The sequence below is a fragment of the Esox lucius genome, chromosome 2 (assembly GCF_011004845.1).
Source record: "Esox lucius isolate fEsoLuc1 chromosome 2, fEsoLuc1.pri, whole genome shotgun sequence".
NCBI lineage: Eukaryota > Metazoa > Chordata > Actinopteri > Esociformes > Esocidae > Esox > Esox lucius.
In genome coordinates this window covers 20269275-20296852 of record NC_047570.1, presented here as the reverse complement: position 1 = coordinate 20296852, position 27578 = coordinate 20269275, and the positions used below count along the sequence as shown (strand labels likewise).

Sequence of the window (27578 nt, the reverse complement as noted above, 5' to 3'; positions counted from 1 at the left end):
GCAGGCCATAAGTATTTAGACACAAGTTGTCTTGTTTTGGCTTTTGTTGTTTTTGTACTCCAGCATATTAGATTTGAAATAAAACAAGACTAAGAAGGTAAAGTGCAGACTGGGAGTTTTGACAATTTATTACCTCAAAATGTCCTTAAATTAAGGGAAAATGTACAAAATGTTTGGTTATTTCTAAATTGTTTATCCAATAGGGATGATGTTAGAATAACCTGAATGAATCTGTACTTTAACAATTGTATCATTTAAAATCCAAAATACTGGAGTACAAAGCCAAAGCAACCTAATTTGTGAGATTCATTATTCATTCATTTGTGAGTCTAAATACTAATGGACTTCACCGCACATGATAATAAGGAAGATAAACCTGGGAGTCTCTGTTGCTTTACAGCTGCTAAACCAAACTTCTATTAAATCCACAGTACTGTGTAACCACTTCTGTTTGTGTTTATATCTACAATGGGAGTCTGCTTTGATTCTGTGAATGTTATGCTGTATGCCATTTGCTATATACTGTATGTTCTCTTATCTGGCAGATGAGTGGTTACCTGAACCTACTGGCAAACTGCATTGATAACTTCACGCATGGCCTTGCTGTGTCAGGGAGCTTCCTGGTCAGCAGGAAGGTGAGTTTAACAGTTTGCAGCATATAGTTAATACAGTAAACACAAATTGGCACTTGGACTGTGATAGCTTTTTTCCTTTTTCGTGGCTCAGGTATTTCCTTTTATATCAGATTAACTATTTAGAAGTTACATCAGATTTTGTACAAAGGCCTCCTATTTTATGTTACTGAACTTATTTGGCGGCTTAACATTATGCACAATACAGTAGTCATGTTTTTAACTTGGTCTGATATCCTTTGCATGCAGTGGTTACCTCAGATCTGCAACTCTAATTTACTTTTAGTCTAACTTTCTGGAAAAGTGGGGATATGGCAGCTGTATGGGAAAGTTGAGGAAACACTTGTTAATATAATAAGTAAATGCTCTATATCAATAGTTTAGTAGGATGTATTTTTTATGTTATTTCTAATAATAATCATCATCGTCATCTTTAGAAGTACTGTCATGAAAAAGTGTTATCCCCCTGTCAGATTTTTGCTATTATATGTTATCTGATCTTCAACCTAAACATTATATTACATAATAACAAACCTGAGTGAACAATTAACACAATGTTATAGCAGTCCCATGAGAAAAAGTAATTGCCTTCTGAGGGTGCAGATACACATGCGAAAGTTATGCGGTCAGCTCCTATTAATTTTAAATGGAAATTTAGCAGGCAGCAAAGCAACGTGATTCAGGCTTGGGAAGCAGTTAACAAGTTCGACAAAACATAACCAATCACCGGTTCCTACTGTTTTGCTGGAATCTCTTCCATGTTGGACAACCAAAGTTCGATCCCAAATAATCCGCTGTTGGACAACGAAAGTTGATCCCAAGACACCATTCACCATTTCCAGGCAAACAAATGTTCACTCTGAATGAACACATAGCTGCCCCTTCAGAACTAGATTACCAACAAATCTCTATGGAGGGCACTCAAAGTTTATAGGGTAGTGGGGCTTGCTTGGGATTCACAAGAGTACACTTTACTTCCATTAAGAAACGTTCTGTTTCCCACATTATTTCAGCAAACATGTAATGGCTGGGGTAAAAGTTGCATTTGGAGACTAAACAGAGTTTATCTCAGTATCAACAGGCCCTGTGGTCTTGTGAGAACATTCCCGACATTGATGCATATAAATAACATTTGACCATGCGTCAATTTCCCTCTCTGACTTTCCAATTTATTTGATTTTTTTTCTCTCAGTCGTCGTACATCTACATTGCTCAAAAATATTAAGGGAACACTTAAATCACACATTGAATTTCAATGAACGAAATATATTTAAGATCAAAATCTTTACTGTACATTGTGTAATTCATTGAGAAAGAAATTATGTACAGTGGGGAGAACAAGTATTTGATACACTGCCGATTTTGCAGGTTTTCCTACTTACAAAGCATGTAGAGGTCTATCATTTTTATCATAGGTACTCTTCAACTGTGAGAGACGGAATCTAAAACAAAAATCCAGAAAATCACATTGTATGATCTTTAAATAATTAATTTGCATTTTATTGCATGACATAAGAATTTGATCACCTACCAACCAGTAAGAATTCCGTCTCTCAAAGACCTGTTAGTTTATCTGTAAGAAGCCCTCCTGTTCTCCACTCATTACGTGTATTAACTGCACCTGTTCGAACTTGTTACCTGTGTAAAAGACACCTGTCCACACACTCAATCAAACAGACTCCAACCTCTTCACAATGGCCAAGACCAGAGAGCAGTGTAAGGACATCAGGGGTAAAATTGTAGACCTGCACAAGGCTGGGATGGGCTACAGGACAATAGGCAAGCAGCTTGGTGAGAAGGCAACAACTGTTAGCGCAATTATTAGAAAATGGAAGAAGTTTCAAGATGACAGTCAATCTCCCTCGGTCTGGGGCTCCATGCAAGATCTCACCTCATGGGGCATCAATGATCATGAGGAAGGTGAGGGATCAGCCCAGAACTACATGGCAGGACCTGGTCAATGACCTGAAGAGAGCTGGGACCGTAGTCTCAAAGAAAACCATTAGTAACACACTACGCCGTCATGGATTAAAATCCTGCAGCGCACGCAAGGGCCCCCTGCTCAAACCAGCGCATGTCCAGGCCCATCTGAAGTTTGCCAATGACCATCTGGATGATCCAGAGGAGGAATGGGAGAAGGTCATGTGGTCTGATGAGAGAAAAATAGAGCTTTATGGTCTGAACTCCACTCGCCGTGTTTGGAGTAAGAAGAAGGATGATTACAACCCCAAGAACACCATCCCAACCGTGAAGCATGGAGGTGGAAACATCATTCTTTGGGGATGCTTTTCTGCAAAGGGGACAGGACGACTGCACCGTATTTAGGGGAGGATAGATGGGGCCATGTATCGCAAGATCTTGGCCAACAACCTCCTTCCCTCAGTAAGAGCATTGAAGATGGGTCGTGGCTAGGTCTTCCAGCATGACAACGCCCCGAAACACACAGTCAGGGCAACTAAGGTGTGGAAGATGTAAGAAGCATCTCAAGGTCCTGGAGTGGCCTAGCCAGTCTCTAGACCTGAACCCAATAGAAAATCTTTGGAGGGAGCTGAAAGTCTCTTTTCTCAGCGACAGCCCCCAAACCTGAAGGATCTGGAGAAAGTCTGTATGGAGGAGTGGGCCAAAATCCCTGCTGCAGTGTTTGCAAACCTGGTCAAGTACTACAGGAAACGTATGATCTCTGAAATTGCAAACAAAGGTTTTTGTACCAAATATTAAGTTCTGCTTTTCTGATGTATCCAATACTTATGTCATGCCATAAAATGCAAATTAATTACTTAAAAATCATACAATGTGACACAGACTTCTACATGCTTTGTAAGTGGGAAAGCCTGCAAAATCGGCAGTGTATGAAATACTTGTTCTCCCCACTGTAACAATAGTCCTTGGAAACCAAAATCACCAACCGATTGAGGGCTGGATTCAAACTCACATCGAAAATCAAAGTAATCATTTGAAGTCAGAGGCTGTTTCAACTTGCATGAATTTCATCACAGCAACTCAATGTGACTCAGTAGTGTGTATGGCCCCCACATGCTTGTATGCACTCCAGACAATGTTTGGGTATGCTCCTGATGAGACATGGATAGTGTTCTATGGGATCTCCTCCCAGACCTGGATCAGGGCATCAGTGTGCTCCTGGACAGTCTGTGGTGCTACTTGGCAGCGTCGGATGCACCGATACATAATGTCCCATAACCCTCCCAAGGATATGCCTCCCCAGACCATCACTGACCCACCGCCATGGATGATGTTGCAGGCAGCATAACGTTCACCATGGCGTCTCAAGACTCTTTCACATGTGTCACATGTGCTCAGTGTGAACCTACTCTCGTCTGCGAAGAGAATATGGCGCTAATTGCGGACCTGCCAATTCTGGTGTTCTTGGGCGAATGCCAATCGACCTGCACAGTGCTGGGCTGTGAGCACCGCTCCCACTAGAGGACGTCGGGCCCTTATTTTCTGAACCATCTTTTTAGCTAATGTTTACCAGCCATAGTAGCGGGTAGTTTTGTCAAATCTATGCACCAAAGCAAAAAATTACCTGCATTTGACAGGTAGCGGGTGTTACTGACTTTCCTACCCTTCTCCTGAGTTCACCTGGAGAGGTGTGAAATTCTGAGTAATCTGGAATGTAACTAAATGTATGATATTGTGGACATCCCCATAAAGGGATGAATAGTCTGATATGCTTTATTGTACTGTATGGGTTATGGATCAAACTTTACAAGAACATTGTAGAATGTTTGTCCATGTTGCAAGACTCAAGCCGATGAGAACATTGATGAATACACAGACTCTGTCTCAGCATATACAGTTGTGCTCATAAGTTTGTATACCCTGGCAGAAATTGTGAAATGTTGGCATCTTTTTAGAAAATATGACTGATAATGATATTGTATTTAAGGAATGTGACCATATGAAGCCATTTATTATCACAGTTGTTTTACTCCTTTTTAAATCATAATGATAACAGAAATCACCCAAATTGTAACGAATGATGCAGCAGGCTCAGGATGCAAGTGCTCGAAGAAGGGGTTTAAAAAACAAATACTTAAGCAAACACAAAACACAGCTTGGAGTAGTATTACAAATAGGAAACAGGATACATAACTGAGGCAGAGAATGACCTGGGCTGTGACCGAAATAATACTCAACAATTAATCAGTGACAAAGGTGTGCCTAAATAGTGGTGAAAACAAACGTAACAGGTCCACTCAGTAAACGAGAGACAACGATCGTGAGAAACTGTGGGACGGGACGTGGCGTGCTGGGAACCGGGGGCCTGTGCTTGTGGTGGTGCTGACTTGACAGAGCGGATTGATCGGTTCACTTTGCGCTAGCGGACCGCTGACCACCGGCCTGAAGAAAGAGACATGGAAAGATGGGGAAATCTGATACTGGCAATTGGAGGCAATATGTTACCCTATTGACGCGTTTGACAAATTTGAAGGGCCCAATGTAACGCGGTCTAAACTTCTTGCTTGGTAGGTACATCTTAATTTTCTCATAGATAACCATACTCTCTCCCCAGGCCGATAGTCGGGCGCCTCCTGTCTGTGCCTGTCCGCCTTTTCCTTTTGTCGTCCTATAGGCCATTGCAGGTGTATGTGGGCATCTGACCACACCTTCTCACTCCTCTGGAACCAGCATGTTACTGTAGGAACATCATTGCTGGTGGTATGCCATGAGAACAGTGGAGGTTGGTACCCTAGAAAGCATTGAATTGGCGTGAGACCTGTCGAGGAGTGCATATTCTGCCCTGGGCAAAAACTGGCACCATTGGTGCTGTTGATCGCTACAGTAACTGCGCAAAAACCTCCCCAATTCTTGATTTGTCCATTTTACTTGTTCATTGGATCATGGGTGATGACCCTAAGCACAAGGCCAAGTTGACCCGCCTGTGGTTACAGCAGAAAAAGGTGAAGGTTTGGGAGTGACCATCACAGTCTCCTGACCTTAATATTATCGAGCCACTCTCGAGAGATCTCAAACATGTGGTTCATGCAAGACAACCAAAGACTTTGCATGACCTGGAGGGTCATTTCTTTTAACCCTTCTGTTCTCACTCAAAACCTTCCTTTTCAACTTTTCTGGAAAGGAAAGAAAAAGGTGTAGTGGTCTCTTCATTTTTGCTGTATATTTCCAATTCTCCAAGGGTATGCAAAATTTGGAGCACAACTGTATCTCCAAGTGCATCGATGATGTCGTCCTGAGGGTCAGTGTCAGGACTTTCCCAAACCAAAAGCCCTGGGTAAATTGTCTGTGCTAAGCTCAGATCACTCCGCCTCTAGCTCTGGGGAGCTGGAGGCTTTGAGGAAATCCAGAAATGACCTACGGAAAGCTAACAGGGATGTAAAAAGAGAGTACAGGGATAGGTTGGAGTCAAACTACCACAGCTTTGACCTCAGCCGCATGTGGGTTGAACTGCGACACATCGCAGAATACAAAGGGAGAAATAGCAATGATGCTCGTTCTGCCACCTCGCTCCCTGAAGAGCTCAACTCCTTCTATGCACAGTTGGAGGCGACAAACACAATTCCTTCAGTGAGGCTTGCTGAGGACCAGGACGACAACATTCTGACCCTAACCACGACTGATGAGGAGAGTTTTTAAAATAGTGAACCCTCTGAAGTCACCAGGCCCAGATTCCAGGCTGTGTCCTCAGGGGGTGCGCTGACCAGTTAGTGGAGGCTTTCAACTGCATATTCAACTCTCCCTGTCACTGTCTGCAGTTCCATCCTGCTTCAAACAGAGCACCATCTTCCCTGTACTGAAAAAACCTTCCAGCACCTGCCTGAATGACTACCGCCCTGAGGCACTGACCTCCATTATCATGAAGTGCTTCAAGTAGCTGGTCAGAACTCACATCTGCTCCACTATTCCTGACACCTGGGACCCCTTTCAATTTCCATACCGCCCCAATAGATCTACGGACATTGCCATCGCTCTGACGCCACACACCACCTTCTCCCATCTGGAAAAAGGCAAAACACACATGAGGATGCTGTTGGTGGACAATAGCTCTGCATTTAATGGACAGAATTATGGCTGCCAAGCTTGTTCCTAAGCTCAGGACCCTGGGACTTAACACCTCCCTTTGCAATTGGATCCTGGACTTCCTGACGGGCAGACCCCTGGTGGAGAGAATGGGCAACCTCACCCCCTTTTCAGTGACCCTGAGCACTGGAGCCCCCCAGGGTTGCGTACTCAGTCCCCTCCTATACTCTCTGTTCATGTATGACTGCGTGGCCACAGGCAGCTCCAACATCATCCTCAAATGCCCAGATGACACTACCATCCTGGGTCTCATCTCCAATAATGATGAGACCGTTTACAGAGAGTTAAAGAATCTGGCTACATGTTGCCAGGACAACAACCTCTTTCTCAACGTCTGCAAAACTAAAGATGATCGTGGACTTCAGAAACGGGCAGAGAGGGGGTCATGCCCCCCCATGCATACATAGATGGCGCTGAATTCAGTCTCTGAATTCAAGTTTCTCGGTGTGTTTATCAAAGATTACCTCACTTGGTCCAGACAAGCGAACTTGGCAGTGAAAACTGCCCAAAAACGACAATACTTCCTGTGGAGATAAATGTGGCATGTCTGTAATAACTCTCACCAACTTCTACAGGTGCACCACTGAAAGCATCCGCTCAGGCTGCATTACTGCCTAGTACAGCAGCTGCTCCGCTGAAGTCCCTCGAGGGTGGTACGGTCTGCAGGGCACGATATTAGCTGCCATCTCCCCTCCTTGCAAGGAATCTACCATACACGAAGCCTGAGGAATGCACGGAACATCATCAAAGAACACAACCACCCAGGCTATGGTCTGTTCACACTGCTACCATCTGGTAGACTCTACCAGAGCCATACGGCTCCTCAACCAGCAATGCTGATCCATGATCATACATACATTTAATGGGCATTAGAATATTCCTTTATGTGCCATTCATAAGCATTAACTCATATGTATCTATAATATTCAATACTTATACCATACTATTCATACTCCCCATCCTGCTCTTTCAAAAATTGCTGATAGTTTACATTGATATGTATATTATTGCCAGACTTGCCATATCTATAATTTCAATACCACTACCAATATTGTTGCTAGTTTACAGTACTCTTTTTAAACTGCTGCTAGTGTTCAATGTTATGTATTTTATTGCTTCATTTTCATTTTTAACTCTCACTATGTAGTCGCGTGCCATGTCACAACGTTTTCATTGTGCAGGATGACGCTGTGTTGTTTGTTGCATTTGAAAATAAACATTGTAACAGTTATTTGAGTTTGTTCTTGTTAAAGAGACTTCCCAACACGATGTGTTGTAGTACAATCAGAGCATGCCTGACATACCACTCTGGAGGTTGTATGTACATCAGATACACAAGCCCAGGGACAGATACACAGACCATGCACAAAGCCCTTCAACACATCAAATTATGTAGCTTATTTTAAGTTTTCTACTTTGGTCAGTGCACAGACAAAACAAGACACAGAGAACAGACAAAACAAAACAACCAATTTAAGTTAAAAATATAACACAAATTTGTATTATATTTTTAATATAATATACATTTAAATAATTAAAAGTACCATATTGTCTCGTCTTTTATTTATCTTAGTCTCATCTGGCCGCAAAACATTTTCTACATCGCTTCTTGTTCACTTTCATTCTTTCTGGCATAACTTCAGACATGCTTTTAGAAGCTACTTTTGAGTAGTAAGCTTCTTTCCCAACATTTCACTTAACAATAATTGATTGTATGTTTAATTTTTTTTCAAATACAGTGAGGGAAAACATTATTTAATCCCCTGCTGATTTTGTACGTGTGCCCACTGACAAAGAAATGATCAGTCTATAATTTGAATGGTAGGTTTATTTGAACATTGAGAGACAAAATCCAGAAAAACACATGTCAAAACTGTAAAAATTTAGTGAAATAAGTATTTGACCCCTATTTGACCCCTCTGCAAAAAAAGACTTCTCTTTGCAGATCTTCTCCAAGTCATTAAGGTTTTGAGGCTGATGTTTGGCAACTCGAACCTTCAGCTCCCTACATGGATTTTCTATGGGATTAAGGTCTGGAGACTGGCTAAACCACTCCAGGACCTTAATGTGCTTCTTCTTGAGCAACTCCTTTGTTGCCTTGGCCATGTGTTTTGGGTCATTGTCATGCAGGAATACCCATCCACGACCCATGTTCAATGCCCTGGCTGAAGGAAGGAGGTTCTCACCTAAGATTTGACAGTACATGGCCAATCTTAGGTGTCGTCTGTCGTAAGTTCCTGGCCAGAGCAGACAAATATGGGTCTTCTTACAAAGGCACAGACAACTTTCGCAAACAGTCCCTGGCCAGCCATGCCAATAGCCAACAGCACCTGCTCTGCATGACAGCCAAGCAGGCTGCTGACAATCCATCTTCAGGGCCCTTGACCATAGTGGTTAATCAAGTGTTAATCAACATTTTCTCTTAACTACATGGCAAAAAGTTTTCTGCAACCAAGAGGAGTGTCTTTAAAATTGATATTTGAAAGCCATACCATTAGCCACACCATTGATCCCCTACAACCCCATGCTACCTTTACCACTACTGCTGAAAATAAAAAAAACATTATGCCAAGGCACTGATTTAATACATTTTCCTTGTCTTTTCAACAGGTTGGATTTCTCACCACCTTTGCTATCCTGCTGCATGAAATTCCCCATGAGGTATGTTTAAACTCACTAGTTGTGGAGGATGTACTAAGTTGTTTTAGGATGTGATTTAGGCAACAGTGGTGCTGTTGCTTCTCCTGGCATGAATTTATGTCAATACCTGAAACAATCAATATATAGAGAGTTACCATTGTCTGATGTTTGCATTTTAGTTAGTTTAGCAGACCCCTCTGATCTAAAGTGACTTACAGAAGGAGTGCATGCATTTTCTGTTTTCTTACTGGCCACTATGGGAATCAAATCCACGACCCTAGAATGTATGAATAATGCAAGTAATATATACAAGGAAGAGAGTTCGGAATAGTGCATGCAAGAGAGAGCTGTCTGTGTCTAGTCTTGGTATGTCCAGGACCAAATAAGTGTGAATGCAAGTCAAGCCGACCATCATGTTGTAGATAAATCAGAATAAATTAATCAGAGAAGTAGCTAAAATGTCATACATTTCATACATTAAAAAGAAAAAAGAAAGGACTGGTTAGCTCAGCAATAACAAATTAACCTGGTAGACCAAGGAAGACCTCTACAGTGTTGTGATTTGTCAGCCACAACCTATCTCACAAGACTTCACCAGCCAAACTACAGAGGTTGGAATGCAAGGTACAAAAATGCTTGTTAGCCTCACATTTGGAGAAAAAAATGAATTGGTATACCAACGAATTTGCCAAAAAAACTACAAGAAAGGTAAAAAGTAGAGGAGGGATTAACTCCCCTGTAAGGAACTAAAAACTAGAAACCAGGCAAGCCTAGTTCAGCCGGCCCGCAATATTAAGTGCTGCCCTCTCGGGATTCAAACTCATGTCACCCACATGAAAGGCTGTGTCATTAACTACTACACCACAGAGATGTACATTTGCTGGGTGTCAGTGTAGCCTCTTGTGTCTATCCTGAACAAACCCTATTTTGCCACTGGCCGTTTTAACAGTTAATTTGCTATTTGTGAATGATGTTGATACAGCTAAACTGGTCATGCCCCAATACACATTGATGGAGCTGAAGTGGAGAGAGTCTCCAAATTCAAGTTCCTCTGTGTGTTCATCAAAAATGACCTCACTTGGTCCAGGCAAGCCAACTCTGCAGTAAAAACTGCCCAAAAACAACTATACTTCCTGAAAAAACTCACCAACTTCTACAGGTGCACCATTGAGCACATCCTCTCAGGCTATATTACTGCCTGGTACGGCAGCTGCTCCACTGCAGATCGCAAGTCCCTCCAGAGGGTGGTGAAGTCTGCGGAGCGCCATCTCCCCTTCTTGCAAGGCATCTACCATACACTATGTCTTTGATGGTGTTTTGTGCTTTCCTAAGACTAAAGCCAACCAGGCTATGGTCTGTTCACACTACTGCTGCCTGGTAGACGCTGCCAGAGCATCGGGCACGCACTTCCAGACTCATAAACATTTTTTTTTCCCTCAGGCCATATGCTCCTCAACAAGCAGTACTGATCTATGATCATACTGATCACTCATGAACATTCCAGATGCTCTGATGTCTTTCCATTTACATTCAGTGTACATTAGAATGTTCTTTTGTATGTACCATTCATAGGCATATTACACTCATTGTATCTATAATATTCAATACTTTTACCCATATTGTAAAATTTTCCTATCCTGCTCTTTTTAAACTTGGGGCTAGTTTACACTGTTATGTATATTACTGCTACATTTTTGCTATAGTTTTTGCTTTATATATTTCTTAATTCTTACTACGTAGATGTCTCGTGCATTTGATTAATGCATTTTGAACTCAACTGAACTGAAAATGTAGATATTTAGACCGACAGCACTTGAATATGAGGACCCTTCAGCCCATCAAGTGCCCCCTGACTACCAGGGCTCCACATCAACACATAACAGGGCCCATCCACAACTCATACCAGGGCCCCTCAGATCCACCTCAACCCATACCAGACCATGGCCCCCTGGCTCCTCCTCAATGCTTAGCCAGACTCCTCCACAAACCATACTAAGGCCCCTCTTCCAAAACCATACCAGGGTCTATCCACCACCTATTCAGGGGCCCCTTAGCCCCTACCAATACCAGCATTATACTAAGGCTGGCATTGGTTGGGACTCCACCTCAACTCATACCAGGCCAGGGCCCCCTGGCTCCTCCTCAACGCTTAGCCGCACTCCTACACAAATCATACTAAGGCCCCTCCTCCACAACCATACCAGGGTCTGTTCACAACCTATACAGGGCCCCCCTACCAATACCAGTGTTTGTTAGATATTACATCTATTTAATAGTATGTATTTTATATTATATATTATATAGTTTATTTATATTAGATACTGTATTCCTACAAATGTGACCTAATAATAATATATATTGATTATTATTATTATTGGTGTTTAGAGCTATTTTGTAGGTGTTTTAGTTATAAAGGTTATATGCTATGATTGTTCTTAGCTTCACCTGCAAGTTGCTTTGGATAAAACCAAGCATTTGCTAAAGTAAATGTAATTTTTTAAATGTTTAACTTGATATAAACGTACATTAAAATAATTTTCACAACATTTAGGCTATACCAATGCTTCAGATTAAAATGGTTTGCACTAATTATTACATTTCCAAGCACCAGGAAAAGTGTGCAGAAATTATGCAGGAAGAACATTTTAGGCTGTTACAGTGTAGAGAACAAGTATTTGATACACTGCCAATTTTGCTGGTTTTCCTGCTTACAAAGCATGTAGAGGTCTGTAATTTTTATCATAGGTACACTTCAACTGTGAGAGACGGAATCAAAAACAAAAATCCAGAAAATCACATTGTATGATTTTTAAATAATTAATTTGCATTTTATTGCATGACATAAGTATTTGATCACCTACCAACCAGTAAGAATTCCGTCTCTCACAGACCTGTTCGTTTTTCTTTAAGAAGCCCTCCTGTTCTCCACTCATTACCTGTATTAACTGCACCTGTTTGAACTCATTACCTGTATAAAAGACACCTGTCCACACACTCAATCAAACAGACTCCAACCTCTCCACAATGGCCAAGACCAGAGAGCTGTGTAAGGACATCAGGGATAAAATTGTAGACCTGCACAAGGCTGGGATGGGCTACAGGACAATAGGCAAGCAGCATGGTGAGAAGGCAACAACTGTTGGCTCAATTATTAGAAAATGAAAGATGTTCAAGATGGTGGTCAATCTCCCTCAGTCTGGGGCTCCAAGCAAGATCTCCCCTCGTGGGGCATCAATGATCATGAGGAAGGTGAGGGATCAGCCCAGAATTACACAGCAGGACCTGGTCAATGACCTGAAGGGAGCTGGGACCACAGTCTCCTAGAAAACCATTAGTAACACACTATGCCATCATGGATTAAAATCCTGCAGCGCACACAAGGTCCCCCTGCTCAAGTCAGCGCATGTCCAGCCCCGTCTGAAGTTTGCCAGTGACCATCTGGATGATCCAGAGGTGGAAGGGAGAAGGTCATGTGGTCTGATGAGCTAAAAATAAAGCTTTTTGGTCTAAACTTCACTCACCGTGTTTGGAGTAAGAAGAAGAATGAGTATAACCCAAAGAACACCATCCCAACCGTGAAGCATGGAGGTGGAAACTTTGCTTTGCTTTTCTGCAAAGGGGACAGGACGACTGCACCATATTGAGGGGAGGATGGATGGGGCCATGTATCGCGAGATCTTGGCCAACAACCTCCTTCCCTCAGTAAGAGTATTGAAGATGGATCCTGGCTGGGTCCTGGCTGGGTCTTCCAGCATGACAACGACCCGAAACACAAAGCCAGGGCTACTAAGGTGTGGCTCCGTAAGAAGCATCTCAAGGTCCTGGAGTGGCCTAGCCAGTCTCCAGACCTAAACCCAATAGAAAATCTTTGGAGGGAGCTGAAAGTCTGTATTGCCCAGCGACAGCCCCGAAACTTGAAGGATCTGTAGAAGGTCTGTATGGAGGAGTGGGCCAAAATCCCTGCTGCAGTGTGTGCAAACCTGGTCAAGTACTACAGGAAAGGTATGATCTCTGTAATTGCAAACAAAGGTTTCTGTACCAAATATTAAGTTCTGCTTTTCTGATGTATCAAATACTTATGACATGCAATAAAATGTAAATTAATTACTTGAAAATCATACAATGTGATTTTCTAGATTTTTTTTTTAGATTCCGTCTCTCACAGTTGAAGAGTACCTATGATAAAAATGACAGACTTCTACATGCTTAGTGGGAAACCTGCAAAATCGGCAGTGTATCAAATACTTGTTCTCCCCACTGTAGAGCCGTCCTTGGTCTGAGGTGAAGTGCAAAACTGTCCTGTGGTCTGACAAATGTAAATAGTTTTTGGGAATCATGGACACCATATCCTCCTAACTAAAGAGGAGAGGGACCCTCCGGCTTATCAGCGCACAGTTCTAAAGACAGCATCTGTGATGGTATGGGGGTGTATTGGTACACATGGCATGGGTGACTTCCAAATCTGTGAAGGCACCATTAATGCTGAATAATATATACAGATTTTGGAGCAACATATGCTGCCATCCAGGCTATGTCTTTTTCAGAGAAAGCCTTGATTATTCCAGTAAGAATGACAAAACACATTCTGCATGTATTACTGTACAACAGCATGTCTCTGCAGTAAAAGAGTCTGGGTGCGAAACTGACCTGCCTGCAGTTCAGACCTGTCACCCATTGAAAACATTTGCCGCATTATGAAACATAAAATATTACAAAGGAGACCCCGAAATTTTTAGCAACTAAAATCCTATATCAAAAATGTATCGGAATACATTTCACTTTCGAAACTTCAGCAATTGGTCTCCTCAGTTCCCAAACGCTTACAGAGTATTGTTAAAAGAAGTGATGCAACACAGTGGTAAACATGCCAATGTCTCAACTTTTTTTTAAACATGTAAACAAATAAAAAATGGGCATGTTTTTTTCAAAAAACTATAATATTTCTCTGTTTCAATATTTGATATGTTGTCTTTGCACTATTTTCAATTAAATATAGGGATAAACGATTTGCACATCATTGCATTCTGCTTTTATTTTCATTTTTCGCAGTGTCCCATCCTTAGATCTACAAGGATTTATAGTGGAGAAGGAGAACTGACCCTACTCCCCCAGCACAATAATATAGCAGCATAAAACCTTGGGGCTGAGACAGGGGGGTCCAGTGACACCGTGGCCCCATCCGGGGGAGGCCCCCAACAGGCAGGAAATCAATCCACCCACATTGCCAAGCATCAACCAAAGGGACACCCACCAACTGCAACCACCCTGAATGAGGGCCAAGTATTGCCAGCAGAGTACAGCCCAATTGCACAAGTGCGCAACAGAGAGACAACAACAAGCCAGTGATTCCGTCCCTGAATGGCATTGGAGGGAGGGCATCCCAGTGGCGATGAGAGCCCACCTGGCAAGACAGCAAGGGTGGACAGTATCAAGCATTTCTGGTCACCTTCATGCCCCTGGGCCAGACTACACTTAATCATAGACCATGCTATAGGGATGAGTCATTTGTAGACACTTGAAAGTTTTTGCTGAGTCTGCATTTCTAACCTTAATTGGCAAATCATTCCACAGTAGTCAAGCTCTATGAGAGAAGGCCCTGCCTCCGGCTGTTTGTTTAGAAACTCTAGGTAAATTCTAGGTACTTCTAGGTAGTTCAAGATAAGGCTTAGGCTAATCTGTGTCTGTGCAACCAGCCCTTAGCCTAATGCCGGTAGCCTATTTCATTTGTCGCGGTTAACACTTGCAAAAAGGAGAAAACAATTAGGGGCGGAAATCTTTACTGACATTTTTTCTTCAGTTCCTAAATCCTGCACTAATGAAGGCAGCATCCCCTCTTTGGCAAAAAGATGGCTGGCTTGAAAACCCTTGGCTACAGTGAAAACACAACACGCCTGTTATTGATGGATTATAATGTTACCAGGGGAAATCGCGAAACCATTTATCTTGAAACGTCAACCCTTTGTTGGCAAGTCTGCGGTTATATAAATTGTGGGTGTGGCTAATTTGGTTCTATGCCACCACTGAGGTAACTAGACAATGCTGTGCCACTGTCTCGTATACTGGTGCTGGTGGCAACAAGGTTGACACCTTGTCCTGCAATGGCTGTGGCTCTCATCTGAAGTCTCTCTCCTTCGCTCTTACCCTTTCGCCACCCTCACTGACACTATCTGTCACCTAGAAAATAAATGAGGTGTTTGCCATACTCCTAACTACGGGTACCCAAAACTACACAATCACAACAGCAATACCATTGCCTTAGACATATATTGGTTCAGTCACCAGTTTAATTAGAGAGTGGGGGTATCGATGGCATTGTCCAATTATGTCCCTATTTTACAAGTCTAAAAAAGAGCCTTTCATAATGTTGCCAAACAGAGACTCAACAAACTTACCTCAGACTGTCTCTGCCAGTCCATTCCTGCCTATCTGTCCCAAGCTCTACTGTCTGTGTGCCATCTGTTGCCTGCTCTGCCTAAGGACATCATAATGAAACATTTCCATTAGCATTTACACATCATACTTATGAACTTTTTATCAACTAGTCTTTGAGATATTAGGCTACTAAGGTTCTAACTTTGCGTTTTGGTTTACTGAAAAATGCTCTGATGTCTTTTTTCTGCCATTCCTCTACCTGGCAGGCCACACACACAAAATGTGCAGGTTATTTACAGGAGATGGGCTTCTATCATCTATTACCATAATGGGCTTCGATCTACCAGGTAGCTACTTAGTCAGCTAGCAAAGGTGAAACGGATTGTATTGACAAGGGTTGACAACTGTATGAGTTCACCATTTGCACAACGTAAGCTGGAACCTTTTGTCATTTTAATATAATTTATGTTTTGGTTTTATATTGGCTGACTTCCCACAATAGCTGAATTTGCAGAGCCAGCAAGCCCTGATTCCATTTGTGTGGTGTTTGCTATACTCTTTGCTATCATCAGTTTACTCCAAGACCGGCACAAAGGTGCTTCAAAGTCCCCAAACAAAGGTTTTGCTTTTGCAAGAAGACCATTAAAGATGATAAGGACAATGGTAGAATAGAGTGTAGTTCTGTTCAGTTTGGAGTTCCTTATCAAAGGGACTTCGAAGCACTACAGCTGCATGCTGATCTTGGAATTAAACTGACGATAGCAACGTTTCCATCTTTGACAACGCCACATAAATGGAATAGGTGCTAGCTAATGTTTGCTCCATCAGTTTGCCCACTAGCTCTGCATATTCAGCTATTGTGTGTGTGAAATGTGCCAACCTAATACGAAATTGCTATGGTGTGACTGACTGGATTAACCTCACGTTAGCTACGTCCATTTCAGACGGTAGACACGAACACTCAGTCACCTTGCCAGCTATGGCAAGGTGTAATGCAACATTGAGTAATGCAACATTGCATTACTAGCTTCTCTCACTGACTCAAATTCAAATAGCAGGTTTATGTTAATATAGCTAGCTAGCTAACATAAAGAGTGACCTGTGATTCAACCGAAAATGGTGATGGTTATGAATGTTTTATTGTATTGAGTGGGAGAAGTAAAATGTCAAATAGTGAAGGGTCGTTCTTTTTGAACAAATCTTTTTGGTGATTCATGATTCATATCAGTAGGATCTTCGAATCTCGTTCACCGGAAGGAACTGATGAATGAAATTAACGATGATCCACGGATCTTTAGGCACTTTGGATCACCTGAGAACGATGGAAGGCGAACGATTAATAAAGAAACAAGTCTTTCAAACCTTCTAATCTGAAGTATCTCATATTATCATCCTTAATGTTCCAAAGTACGAAATGTTAGCTACAATACATTTTAGGACAGTAGGGTGTTATTTAGCTGTCTAGTAATAATGTTATGTACTATGTCTATTGGTAATATTGTCACTGTCAGGACTCGATTAAACTGATCAGATTTATTCATAAACTTTTTCTCATGGTCCCTTTCATCCCGCGACCATTGGAAGGAACGACAATGACTAAGGATAGCATAAGTATTTTAATCTTTTGGATTTCCAAGTCTCTCATTTGTTATCAGCCTAATAGAACAAAAAAGATATTTGGTCTATTATCATCTGTTAGATTAAAATAGTAGTATTGGTATATTTTAAAAGTTGCAATGATAGGATAAATATCATTACATTTAAAATGAACTATTTTCTAATGATTTCTTTCATCTAAATTGATCCTTGATCTTGCCTCTTGATTTTGACTCTGGACAATGAGTTGCAATTGTGAATTTTTTGTACAATAATTCATTTTTAAATCTTCTGATAATACACACAATGAACATGGTTTTGGTGTTAGCTGTAAAGCATGATGTGGTGTATCATTTACTCTTAGAGTACTACGGTTCCTTCCTATTCCCATCTTTATAGCAAGTGTAGCCCGACTTAGGCTAGACTTCCCCAGGGTGGGGTGGATTGGGGGGAGGCACCGGGACAGGAGAGGGGGGACTGACTCAAATGAACAAAATGAGTCGAAAGATTTGTTCTTTATACTGAATGATTCTAAAAGATCCGGATCAGTAAAGTGAGTCGAACTTCCAATCACAAATGTCAAACCAATCCTTTGTTTGAACTACTTACTGGAGGTCAGCCACCAAGACGCTGACAGACTCTGTCAGATTCTCACACACACACACTATATCTGCATCACGTGCCACTTACTGGGGGGGCCAGTGGATCAAACCATTGTGGGACCATAGACTGTAAAAAAAATGGACGACGCCCCTTCGCTCTTTTCCATTGGTGAAAACTGAAGCCGCCAGTGTCCCGATATGGCGCTGACATCTTGGACTTGCGTCTGCGCAGATAGCGATCTTTGGACCAGTTCTGCGCAGTAGTTATGCGCAGTAGCGAGCAGGAAGTAAAGCCGTGAAATCAATGCCCCACGTAATCAATCGCAAGCACACGCTGCACTGTTTTGGAAGTGGAGTCCTGCTCCTGTGAACTCTGTCTTCTCCGTTCCACTCTAACCTCATTAAAATAAGGTAAATACAAGTAGCCTACTAAGCACACATTTAAACAGAGTTCAATCAAGTCCAAGTACAGTACAACCTTTGCTTGTTAAACCTAGACGATATGTTATAGCCTAACTTACATCATGTTTAACCTTAATTTAGAATAGGCCTAATACAAAAAGAATTGGTAACTTCTAGCTAACGATCACCTGCTAGCTATTAACATGGCTATTAACGAGGCTTGTGGTCTTTTAGCTAACGTTAGCTAGCCCATTACATTTATTTACTAATTAAATAGCTTATAAATGTAACTTACCGAAAAAAATTCAAAGATCGATTGGAAATGCCAGATCGGTTAGCACAATCTACTGCAGAACAACCTATTATGTCCGTGTGAAATTATATCAATTATAGAAATTTAGAGATTAAATTTAAAGCTCCAATCTCCTTAGTCCCCCGAAGATCGCAAAAAAAGCCTGTTGGCGCTTCAGTGGCTCCTCGGCTCAGATAGCTGTCAATCACGACGTCACACCACCGCTTTTAGAGCATTAAATAACTTACTATAAACCAACTTATTTTAAAAACAAACTCTTGAATTTACATTAGCGTGATACAAACTACAGTAAATGACAGAAACCAGCTTCGGAAAAAATATTTGAAGGGTAATTGAATTGTTTAGTTGGTCTCGCTTCCCATTGAATAACATGGGGAAGCGGGGTTTATGACCTATACTAGGACCACTCACCAGGGGGCGATCGAGACGTTTTGGCTTCACTTTTCAGGGCTTGTGCGGCACGCTTGTGTTGGACCAAGGGCAGGGTTCAAAGCGCCATTATGTGTCCGTAAGCAGCAGAAGTGATTTAATTGCGTATTATTATTATTGAAGTTACATAGTTATGTTCACAGTGATTTATTGGGGGGACAATTCATTTTCTTCCCAGGGTGGGGGTGGGGGTTGTGTCCCCCTGGAATTTCCAATTCCCATTGGAATCCAGCTGAAGTTTTGACAGGAAGATTTTTTTAAATGTAATTGTTACAATAATTTCAGTAGTGGGTGCAAAATATTTGTTTTACTACATGATTGGATTACATTCATGTAGTATGTTTGCTGTTTGTGTAGCTACATTAAAATGAATTAATCAGTCAATGTACATGCAAAAAAACTATAAAACTAATCCAAAATATCAACCTGAAGCAGAGCATGCTGGTAACGTTTTCATTTTAAACTTCTATTTTTTTTTATGAATATAAGTATAACATACATTTTTTAAGTCATTAGGATTATTTCTCTAACTTTGAGTTACACTTAATAGAAACATTTGAGTAAGAAATACATTAGGGTTTACAGTGTAGCTATCTTCTTAACTGTGGTTGTTTCTCAGTGCTAACTGCTTTATATCAATGTAACAGCCACTTACAGACAGTTCCACCCAGAGGTGCATGTGCACAGACGCAGCTAGTTAGACTAGTATGTTTGTCTGACCACACTCGCTGGCTTGATCCTCTGAACATCTGGTGTAGGACGTTGCTCTGCTCTGATGCTTGTGCGATGGTAAACTGTGCGCAGCTTAGTAAAGAAAATGGATTTCATAAAAATATTTTTCTGGGGTGGGGTACAAGTGCCGTTCTTATTACACTACAAGGGAAACACTGCACATCTCAATATTCACTGTTCAGAGGAGACTGCATGTTTCAGGCCTGTATGGTTGAATTGCTGCAAAGAAACCCTACTGAAGGACTCCAATAAGAAAAAGAGGCTTGCTTGGCCCAAGAAACATGAGAAATAGGTCTATGGGAATCTGTCCTTTGGTCTGACTAGTCCGAATTTTAGATTTTTGTTTCCAACCACTTATCAGAGTGGGTGAACGGATGATCTCCACATCTGTGGTTCCCACTATGAAGCATGGAGGAGGATGTTTGTTGGTGTTGGGGTGCTTTGCTGGTGACACTGTGATTTATTTGGCATTCAAGGCACCCTCAACCAGTACTGCTACCACAATCTTCTGCAGCACTCCACCATCCCAACTGGTTTGTGCTTAGTGGTGTTGTCATTTGTGTTTAAACAGGGCAATAGTCAAGGCAAAGTGTAGCTACTTCGTAGAATCTAAAATAACAGTGTAACACTTTCTTGGTTACTACATGATTCCATGTTATTTAGTAGTTTTGATATCTTCACTATTAGTCTACAATATGGAAAGTAGTAAAAATAAAGAAATACTCTTGAATGAGTAGGTATGAACAAACTGACTGGTATTATATATCAGTAGTTTGAATTGATTTTATTCAGGGGAATTTGTACTTTCAAAGAAAATGTACAGTCCCAAAAGTAAAATTGTCACCTTTTGAAGTGTCATCGTTTTATATTTCTTGATTTGATTTGGCTTGAAGGGTATCTGACACATCTTCCATGACATATTATTTACTGTTTTCTCCTCACTAGGTGGGTGACTTTGCCATCCTGCTACGTGCAGGGTTTGACCGCTGGAGTGCCGCCCGCATGCAGCTGTCCACAGCATTGGGAGGGGTGTTGGGTGCCTGTTTTGCTTTGTGTGCTCAGTCTCCTAGTGGAACAGGTAAGCAGTCTATCCATCCCATATAAAACAACACCAGTGAGAGTATTGTTAACTATAGCAAGTGTTCTCTTATTCATTCTACCTTATCCTGTGAAGAAAATGCAACATTGTGGATCTTGCCATTTTCCTCGGGAGGCTTCCTGTACATAGCCTTGGTAAATGTGTTACCTGACCTCCTTGAGGAGACCAGCGTTAGGTATGTACAATGTATACACTGCCCAGCCTGGACAGTCACTGACCACCATGCAAATGCTCGCCATAAACTCCTAGTGGAATTCGTAATATGCGTATGGGAATAAATGTTATGTCAATGAGAGTATTAAAAAAATGGGCCAGACACTGAAGCACATTTACATTTTTGTTATCTTACTTTCCTGTTTTCACAGACACTCCCTGTTGCACATCCTGCTCCTGTGCTGTGGCATTGCAGTCATGGCTTTCATGTCTGCCATTCTACATTGAGCTGAAAGGACATGTGCCTCACCAAAATCATCACAGTCACCTTAAATGGGATTGGAGAACTATTTTGTATATTAAGACTTAAATCTTCAGATTGCACTCCACCTTCCTTTTATTACATGGAACTATTGTTAGGATGATACTCCATCTTGCCCCAAAATACATTTAGGTCCGGAAATATTTGGACACTGACACAATCTTCATAGTTTTGGCTCTGTATGCCACCACAATGGATTTGAAATGAAACAACTGATATGCAGTTGAAGTGCGGACTTTCAGCTTTAATTCAAGAGGTTGACGAAAAATATCATATGAAAGGTTTAGGAATTGCAACCATTTTTATACACAGTCTCAAATGGAATTGGACAAATTAACACAATCATAAATATAATGCTTATTTTTTGTACTTTATTAAGAAAGGCAATGGCTGCTTGAAGTCTGGAATGCATGGACATCACCACACACAGGGTTTCCTCCTTTGTGATGCTTTCCCAGACCTTTGCTGCAGCTGTCTTCAGTTGTTTGTTCATGGGTCTTTCTTCCTTAAGTTTTGTCTTCAGCAAGTGAAATGCATGCTCGATCGGGTTGAGATCAGGTGATTGACTCGGCCATTGCAGAATATTCCACTTTTATTCCTAAAAAAAACTCCTGGGTTGCTTTCATAGTATGTTTTGGGTCATTGTCCATCTGTAAAGTGAACCACCGTCCAATCAACTTTGCTGAATTTGAATTTGTCCGAATCTGAGCAGACAATATATCTCTATACACTTCAGAATTCATCCAGTTGGTTCTGTCTTCTGTCACATCATCAATAAACACTAGTGACTCAGTGCCATTGGAAGACATGCATGACCAAGCCATCACACTGCCTCCACCATCTTTTACAGATGATGTAGTATGCTTTAGATCATGAGCTGCTCCAAGCCTTCTACATACTATTGTTTATTAGTTTTTTTGCAGCCTAAGGGGATGGCCTGTTTCACTTGCATTGAGAGATCCTTTGACCGCATATTGTGGGTTCACAGCAACAGCTTCCAAATGTGAATGCTACACCTGGAATCAACTCCAGACCTTTTACCTGCTTAATTGATGAAGAAATAAAAAAGAAATAGCCCACATCTATCCATAAAACATATTTTAAGTCAGTTGTCCCATTTCTTTTGGACAACTGAAAAAGAGGGGGCTACATATTAAAAAGCTGTAATTCTTAAACCCTTCCTCCAATTTAGATGTGGTATAAAGTGCAGTCACTCATCTTAAATCTGAGTGACTGCACTTTAAGCCCATATTCATTATTTAACTGTATCTTGAATGTATGTTGGTATACAGCCCAAATAACACAACTTGTGTCCAATTATTTCCAGACTTAACTGTAAATCCTATGACTTATCTCGTGACATTATTACATCAGCATGAAAACAATCAGACAACCAAAATGACACACTTATTCAGGATGCCAGTTCCTTTAATCAGAACTAGGGTTATAACAGTTCTAAAGATGAATTCTAGCTCAGATCAGCATTAACAGAACATGTAGTGCAATGGATCATTACTTTGGTAATTTAAACTTGAATAAATATGTATATACACAGTGCCTTGCAAAAGTATTCAAATATTTAATTTTAAGGCACTGATATTCCAAATAAATTATTTTATAGTGACATGTGGGAGAAAATTTTGGGAAATATTTGTAAGGGGAAAATTTTTTAAATATATTCCATCAGGGTTAGGGAGTAACTGTTTACAAAAAAAAACGTAACTGTAATCTGTTATGTTACCGACAGAAAAACTGTATGACTACTAGAATTACTTTTCAATTCAGAACCAGTGTTTATTGAAAAATATATAATTTCAATGCCATAATTGGGTTCTCATTGGCTGTCTTCTCTTCAAACTAGCTGTTAAAAAAAGCTAGCTAAAATGTTGACAGTAATACATTTCTAAATGACAACAAGTTCAGTGAAGACGAACTTACTCAATCGCTCTAAAAAAGTATTCAGCAACCTTCTGATTTTGTGTTACAATATTATATCAAAATTGATTTAATAAAATTTTATTTCCACTGATCAACACACAGAAGTCTATGATTTAAAAATCTATAATGTATTGTATAATTATTCACCACGTTTAGTCAATATTTGGTAGAGACACTTTTGGCAGAAATTATAGCCATGAGTCTCTTTAGACAAGTGTCTGCACACCATATCTGCACATCTGTACACTGCAATTTTTCCCCATTGTTCCCCATTGTAAAATTACTCATACTGTGAAATTGGATGGTAAACTGCAATTTCAACTCTTGCCACATGTGAATAGATGTGCAGTTGCTAGGCCTGCATCAAATGTAGTGCTTGTAGGCCAGAAATCTGTGGTTCATAGAATCCTCTTCCACTTGGTCTCAGTGTCCCACATGCCTTCTGAAAACTCTAGCCAACATTTAATGTGAGTTTATTCATTTTTACCACTCTGCCATAAAGGCCACTTTCTTGAAGCACCCCAGATATACAGATTCACAGATGTGCCATAGTCGGTCCATTTCTTAATAATGGAGTTTACTGCTCTTTGGTGCTTTGAGGAACCATATTTCAGAACTGCTTTGAATGTTCCTTCATCCTCATGATGTTGTTTTTGTTAGGATGTGCACCAGCCAACTGTGGGACATAGGAGGGTAACTAAAATCATTTGAAACACTAATTGCACACATTTGAACTCCCTTCAACTACCTAAATGAGTTCTAAATTCAGTTGTTTGCACCAAAGCTCATTTCGGGGTGTAATCGTAAAGTATGTGAATACTTATGCATTCAATTGACAGTTCAATTGCCTACTTTGTTTGACTATAGAAATCATTTTGGAATATTGTCATGTGGTCACTTTTTGAATTTGTATATGTATAAATATCATGTATTATTATGCATGGTACATTTTATGTAATTTTTGTAATATTGCAATTCATAACTGTTTTTTGCCTCCTTTTAGTTTTATTATTTTAGATTGGGAGTGACTACACAATGGGACACCAATGTTGTGTTATTCCCAATGACATGAAACTGGTGTTATAAATAAGAGTTAGAACTCTTTAAAACTAAGTAAACTTGTCACTCTATTTTGTGAAAGAATATGATGCATTGTTCCTGCATTTCACTGCATTTTTCCTGGCTTCCATCATAAAGGTTCTGGCATATACTACGTACATGCTCATTGCTCAATTCCTATTCATGTAGATGCTTAAACCAGTGACAAATCTGAGGACAAGAAGCAATGGTGTTGAGTTAGGGTAGTTAAATTATTTAGAAAAATGAAAAGTAGCTTTTCATCATGATCTACCAAATCCCTGCATTTCCTGATAGGTAGCCACAGTTGGTGAAATGTATTTGTCCTGAATCTGAATGGATCTTTTAAATATTATTTATTTCAACTCACAGCCTGAGCATGTGATTTAATGCTTTCCCTAAATGCGCCTAACCGTGCCTTAGAATAAATGAATAATTGATCTCGGTCTCTCACAGATGGGTGAAGTGTGGCAAATGTATTAGCCTAACAATCTCTCCACTGAAGCAGTTCAATATGTATACACTTTATGCAATAATTAATCGTTTTTTACTTGACTCTCTCACTCTGTCAGTTAAGTTAAAGTTGGAATATAAATGTTATGACAATCTATTGGTGTCTTGTATTTTTTTTACATAGAAATGTACTTTTAAATAATGTATGTCTGGAGTGGACAATTTACTGAAAGTTCATCATGATTTACTCAGTATGCCTTTCTTAATTTACTAATGTAATGTTATCGGTTATACTCTAGGTTTCCAAATTCCTTGTTCATGTTTCTGGAAGATTATCAGATGTTTAACCTAACTATTCTTAATCTATCGGATTGGTCTTGTTAACATTATTTAAGTTAAATGCAGTATTCATTGATAGGAAATCAAAGATAATCTGCACTGCTCAATTACACTTGTGTGCTTATTGGTTCTTACTTTTGTGAACTGAAGTTTTCAGTGTTCTAGGTCTAGATAAGAGAATGGAGTTGAGTTACTCAGCTATGAAGCATGTGCTAGCATGAGATGGCACTCAAGGATTTTGTCAGTGTTAGGTGCACAAAAGTAAATCTACATGTTTTTATTATTTGTAACATGTTCAGCTATTTTCCTGTTAGTGAATGACCAGAACCACCCCACAAAAGGATCCTGTCACTTTGAAGGAGCTTCAGGCAAATAGTGGTCAATGTGTGCATGTGTCATGGTGCGGTGAGCAGCAGCGCCACCGTGCCATATATTCTCACGTTCCCATATCACACGAACACATCCCGGACTGTCACATGTCTCCAATCTTTCACACCAGGTCCCAATTTGTATCGTTTGTATGTGTTTAAATGTTTCCCCTCTGCTCCCCACATTGTGGATCATTGTTGCTGTTGCGTCTGTTTGTATGCTGGTGAGTGTTGTTTGAGCTACTGTTTGAATGTTAGTTGTTAAGTCGCGTTGTCGCGCACTTTACTTTCATTCAGTCCTTTCATTCAGTATAGTTTTCCGTTCGTGTTCGGTTTGTTTTCATTAAAACCCACGAACAAGATAACTGCCTGCGCCTGGTTCCCTTGCCAACACCACACCACAACTAGAAGCATTACAGCATGTAACCATAATATCATAAGCACACACCACAAATCTGGCCTCAGGGTGGCAAGAAAAAAAAAATCCTCAAAAAAGCAACATAATTTCTCGTCTGAGCTTTGCCAAAAAGCACATTATAGAGTCCGAGGCAAGGTGGCAAAAAGTGCTGTGGTCAAATGGGACCAAAATGTAACTTTTTGATTTGAACACGAAACGATATATCTGGAGAAAACCCAGTACATCTATCCTCCCAAAGAACATCATGCCTACATTAAAGCAAAGCGGTGGCAACATCCTGTTGTGAGGGTGTTTTCTCTTTAGCAGGGACTGGAGCACTTATCAGGATAGAAGGGAAAATCAACAGTGCATAATACTGACAGATTCTTGAGAACCTGCAGCCCTCTGCCAAGAAGTTGAAAATGGGAAGATGGCTCATGTTTCAACATGACAAAGACCCAAAGCAACCATACTGAAGGCCATGGACAGCAGGTGAATCTCCTTGAGTGGCCTAGTCAGAGCCCGATCTAAATTCCATTGAAAAAATGACATTTGAATGACTTGAGTGTAGTCCATAACAAGTCACCATGCAATTAGACTGAGTTTGAACAATTCCTCAAAGAAAAATGGGCAAATATAGGTGTGAAAAAGTTAGTAGAGATGTGTTCAAAGAGTTCATGTTCATGGCTGTAATACAAGCAAAAGTTTATTCCACAAAGAATTAACTCAGGGGGTGTTCAGTTATCCAAATTGATTGAATAAAATAACCTATCAAATTTATTTCATAATGCCCTTTTCACATCAGCAGTTGTCACAAAGTGCTTTTACAGGCACCCAGCCTGAAACCCCAAAGTGCAAGCAACAGCAGAGTTGATGCAGAGTAGCTAGGAAAAGGCCTGAGGTGGTCCGTGGGCTCATGTCCTCCTAAGTTGAAACAGAACAGGACACAAGGAAAGTTAGACACCCTACTCCAGGGGTATTCAAATCTTACCCTAGGAGGGCCAGAGCCTGCTGGTTTTCTGTTCTACCTCATCATTCATTGGACCCACATGGTGTCTTAACTAAATTACCACATTAAACTCTTTCCCACCCTAAGTAATGCAAGTTAGTAATGAAAAATGATTTTTAAAAACACCTTGCTGTACAACAGGGAACATTTTCTGATAAATACAGAATTGTATTAGGTATTCTATGTTAACGCAGGCATATATGCCTATAGATTATATTATTGTGTATATTGACATGCATAATGTAATGTTAAGTATATTCACATATAGCTATTGTGCTATGCAATAGTTCTTTTTGGACATCGCGCCAAAAAGCTTTTGTCGGAACACAACACCAGTAGGCAGGAGAATGGTTCCTTACGCAGAGCGCATTCTTTATTCAGCAGGGGACCAAAGGCAAACTCGGATGTCAGACAGGCAGAGGTCAGAACCAGAATATTTTAAGGCAAAAGTACACAAGAGCAAGGCAAAAATAAAAGACGTGGTCAGGCTGGTAATCAAGGCCAAAAAATACTCAAGAAGCGGAGCGAAGTTACAGGCACGGACTCGGACAAGAAATATGCAGGTAGGTCAAAACGGGCTAGAAGGTCAAAACACGGAAAGGCTATCACAATAGGCCTACTTGGAATCAAAGGCTTAGTATGTTT

General features: G+C 40.7%; 1 protein-coding gene across 2 annotated transcripts in view; it reads left to right on the top strand.

Annotated features, from left to right (window-relative positions):
• The window catches only part of slc39a13 (solute carrier family 39 member 13), a 64100-nt gene extending 42544 nt beyond the window's left edge, over positions 1-21556 (top strand). For both annotated transcript variants that reach the window (XM_010890486.3, XM_010890485.3), the window contains exons 6-10: positions 546-635; positions 9303-9353; positions 20724-20856; positions 20953-21052; positions 21243-21556. In XM_010890486.3, the coding sequence (XP_010888788.2) occupies positions 546-635; positions 9303-9353; positions 20724-20856; positions 20953-21052; positions 21243-21318 (450 nt within the window). In that variant the 3' untranslated portion in view covers positions 21319-21556. The remainder of the gene's footprint in view (positions 1-545; positions 636-9302; positions 9354-20723; positions 20857-20952; positions 21053-21242) is intronic.
• Positions 21557-27578: the final 6022 nt, after the last annotated feature.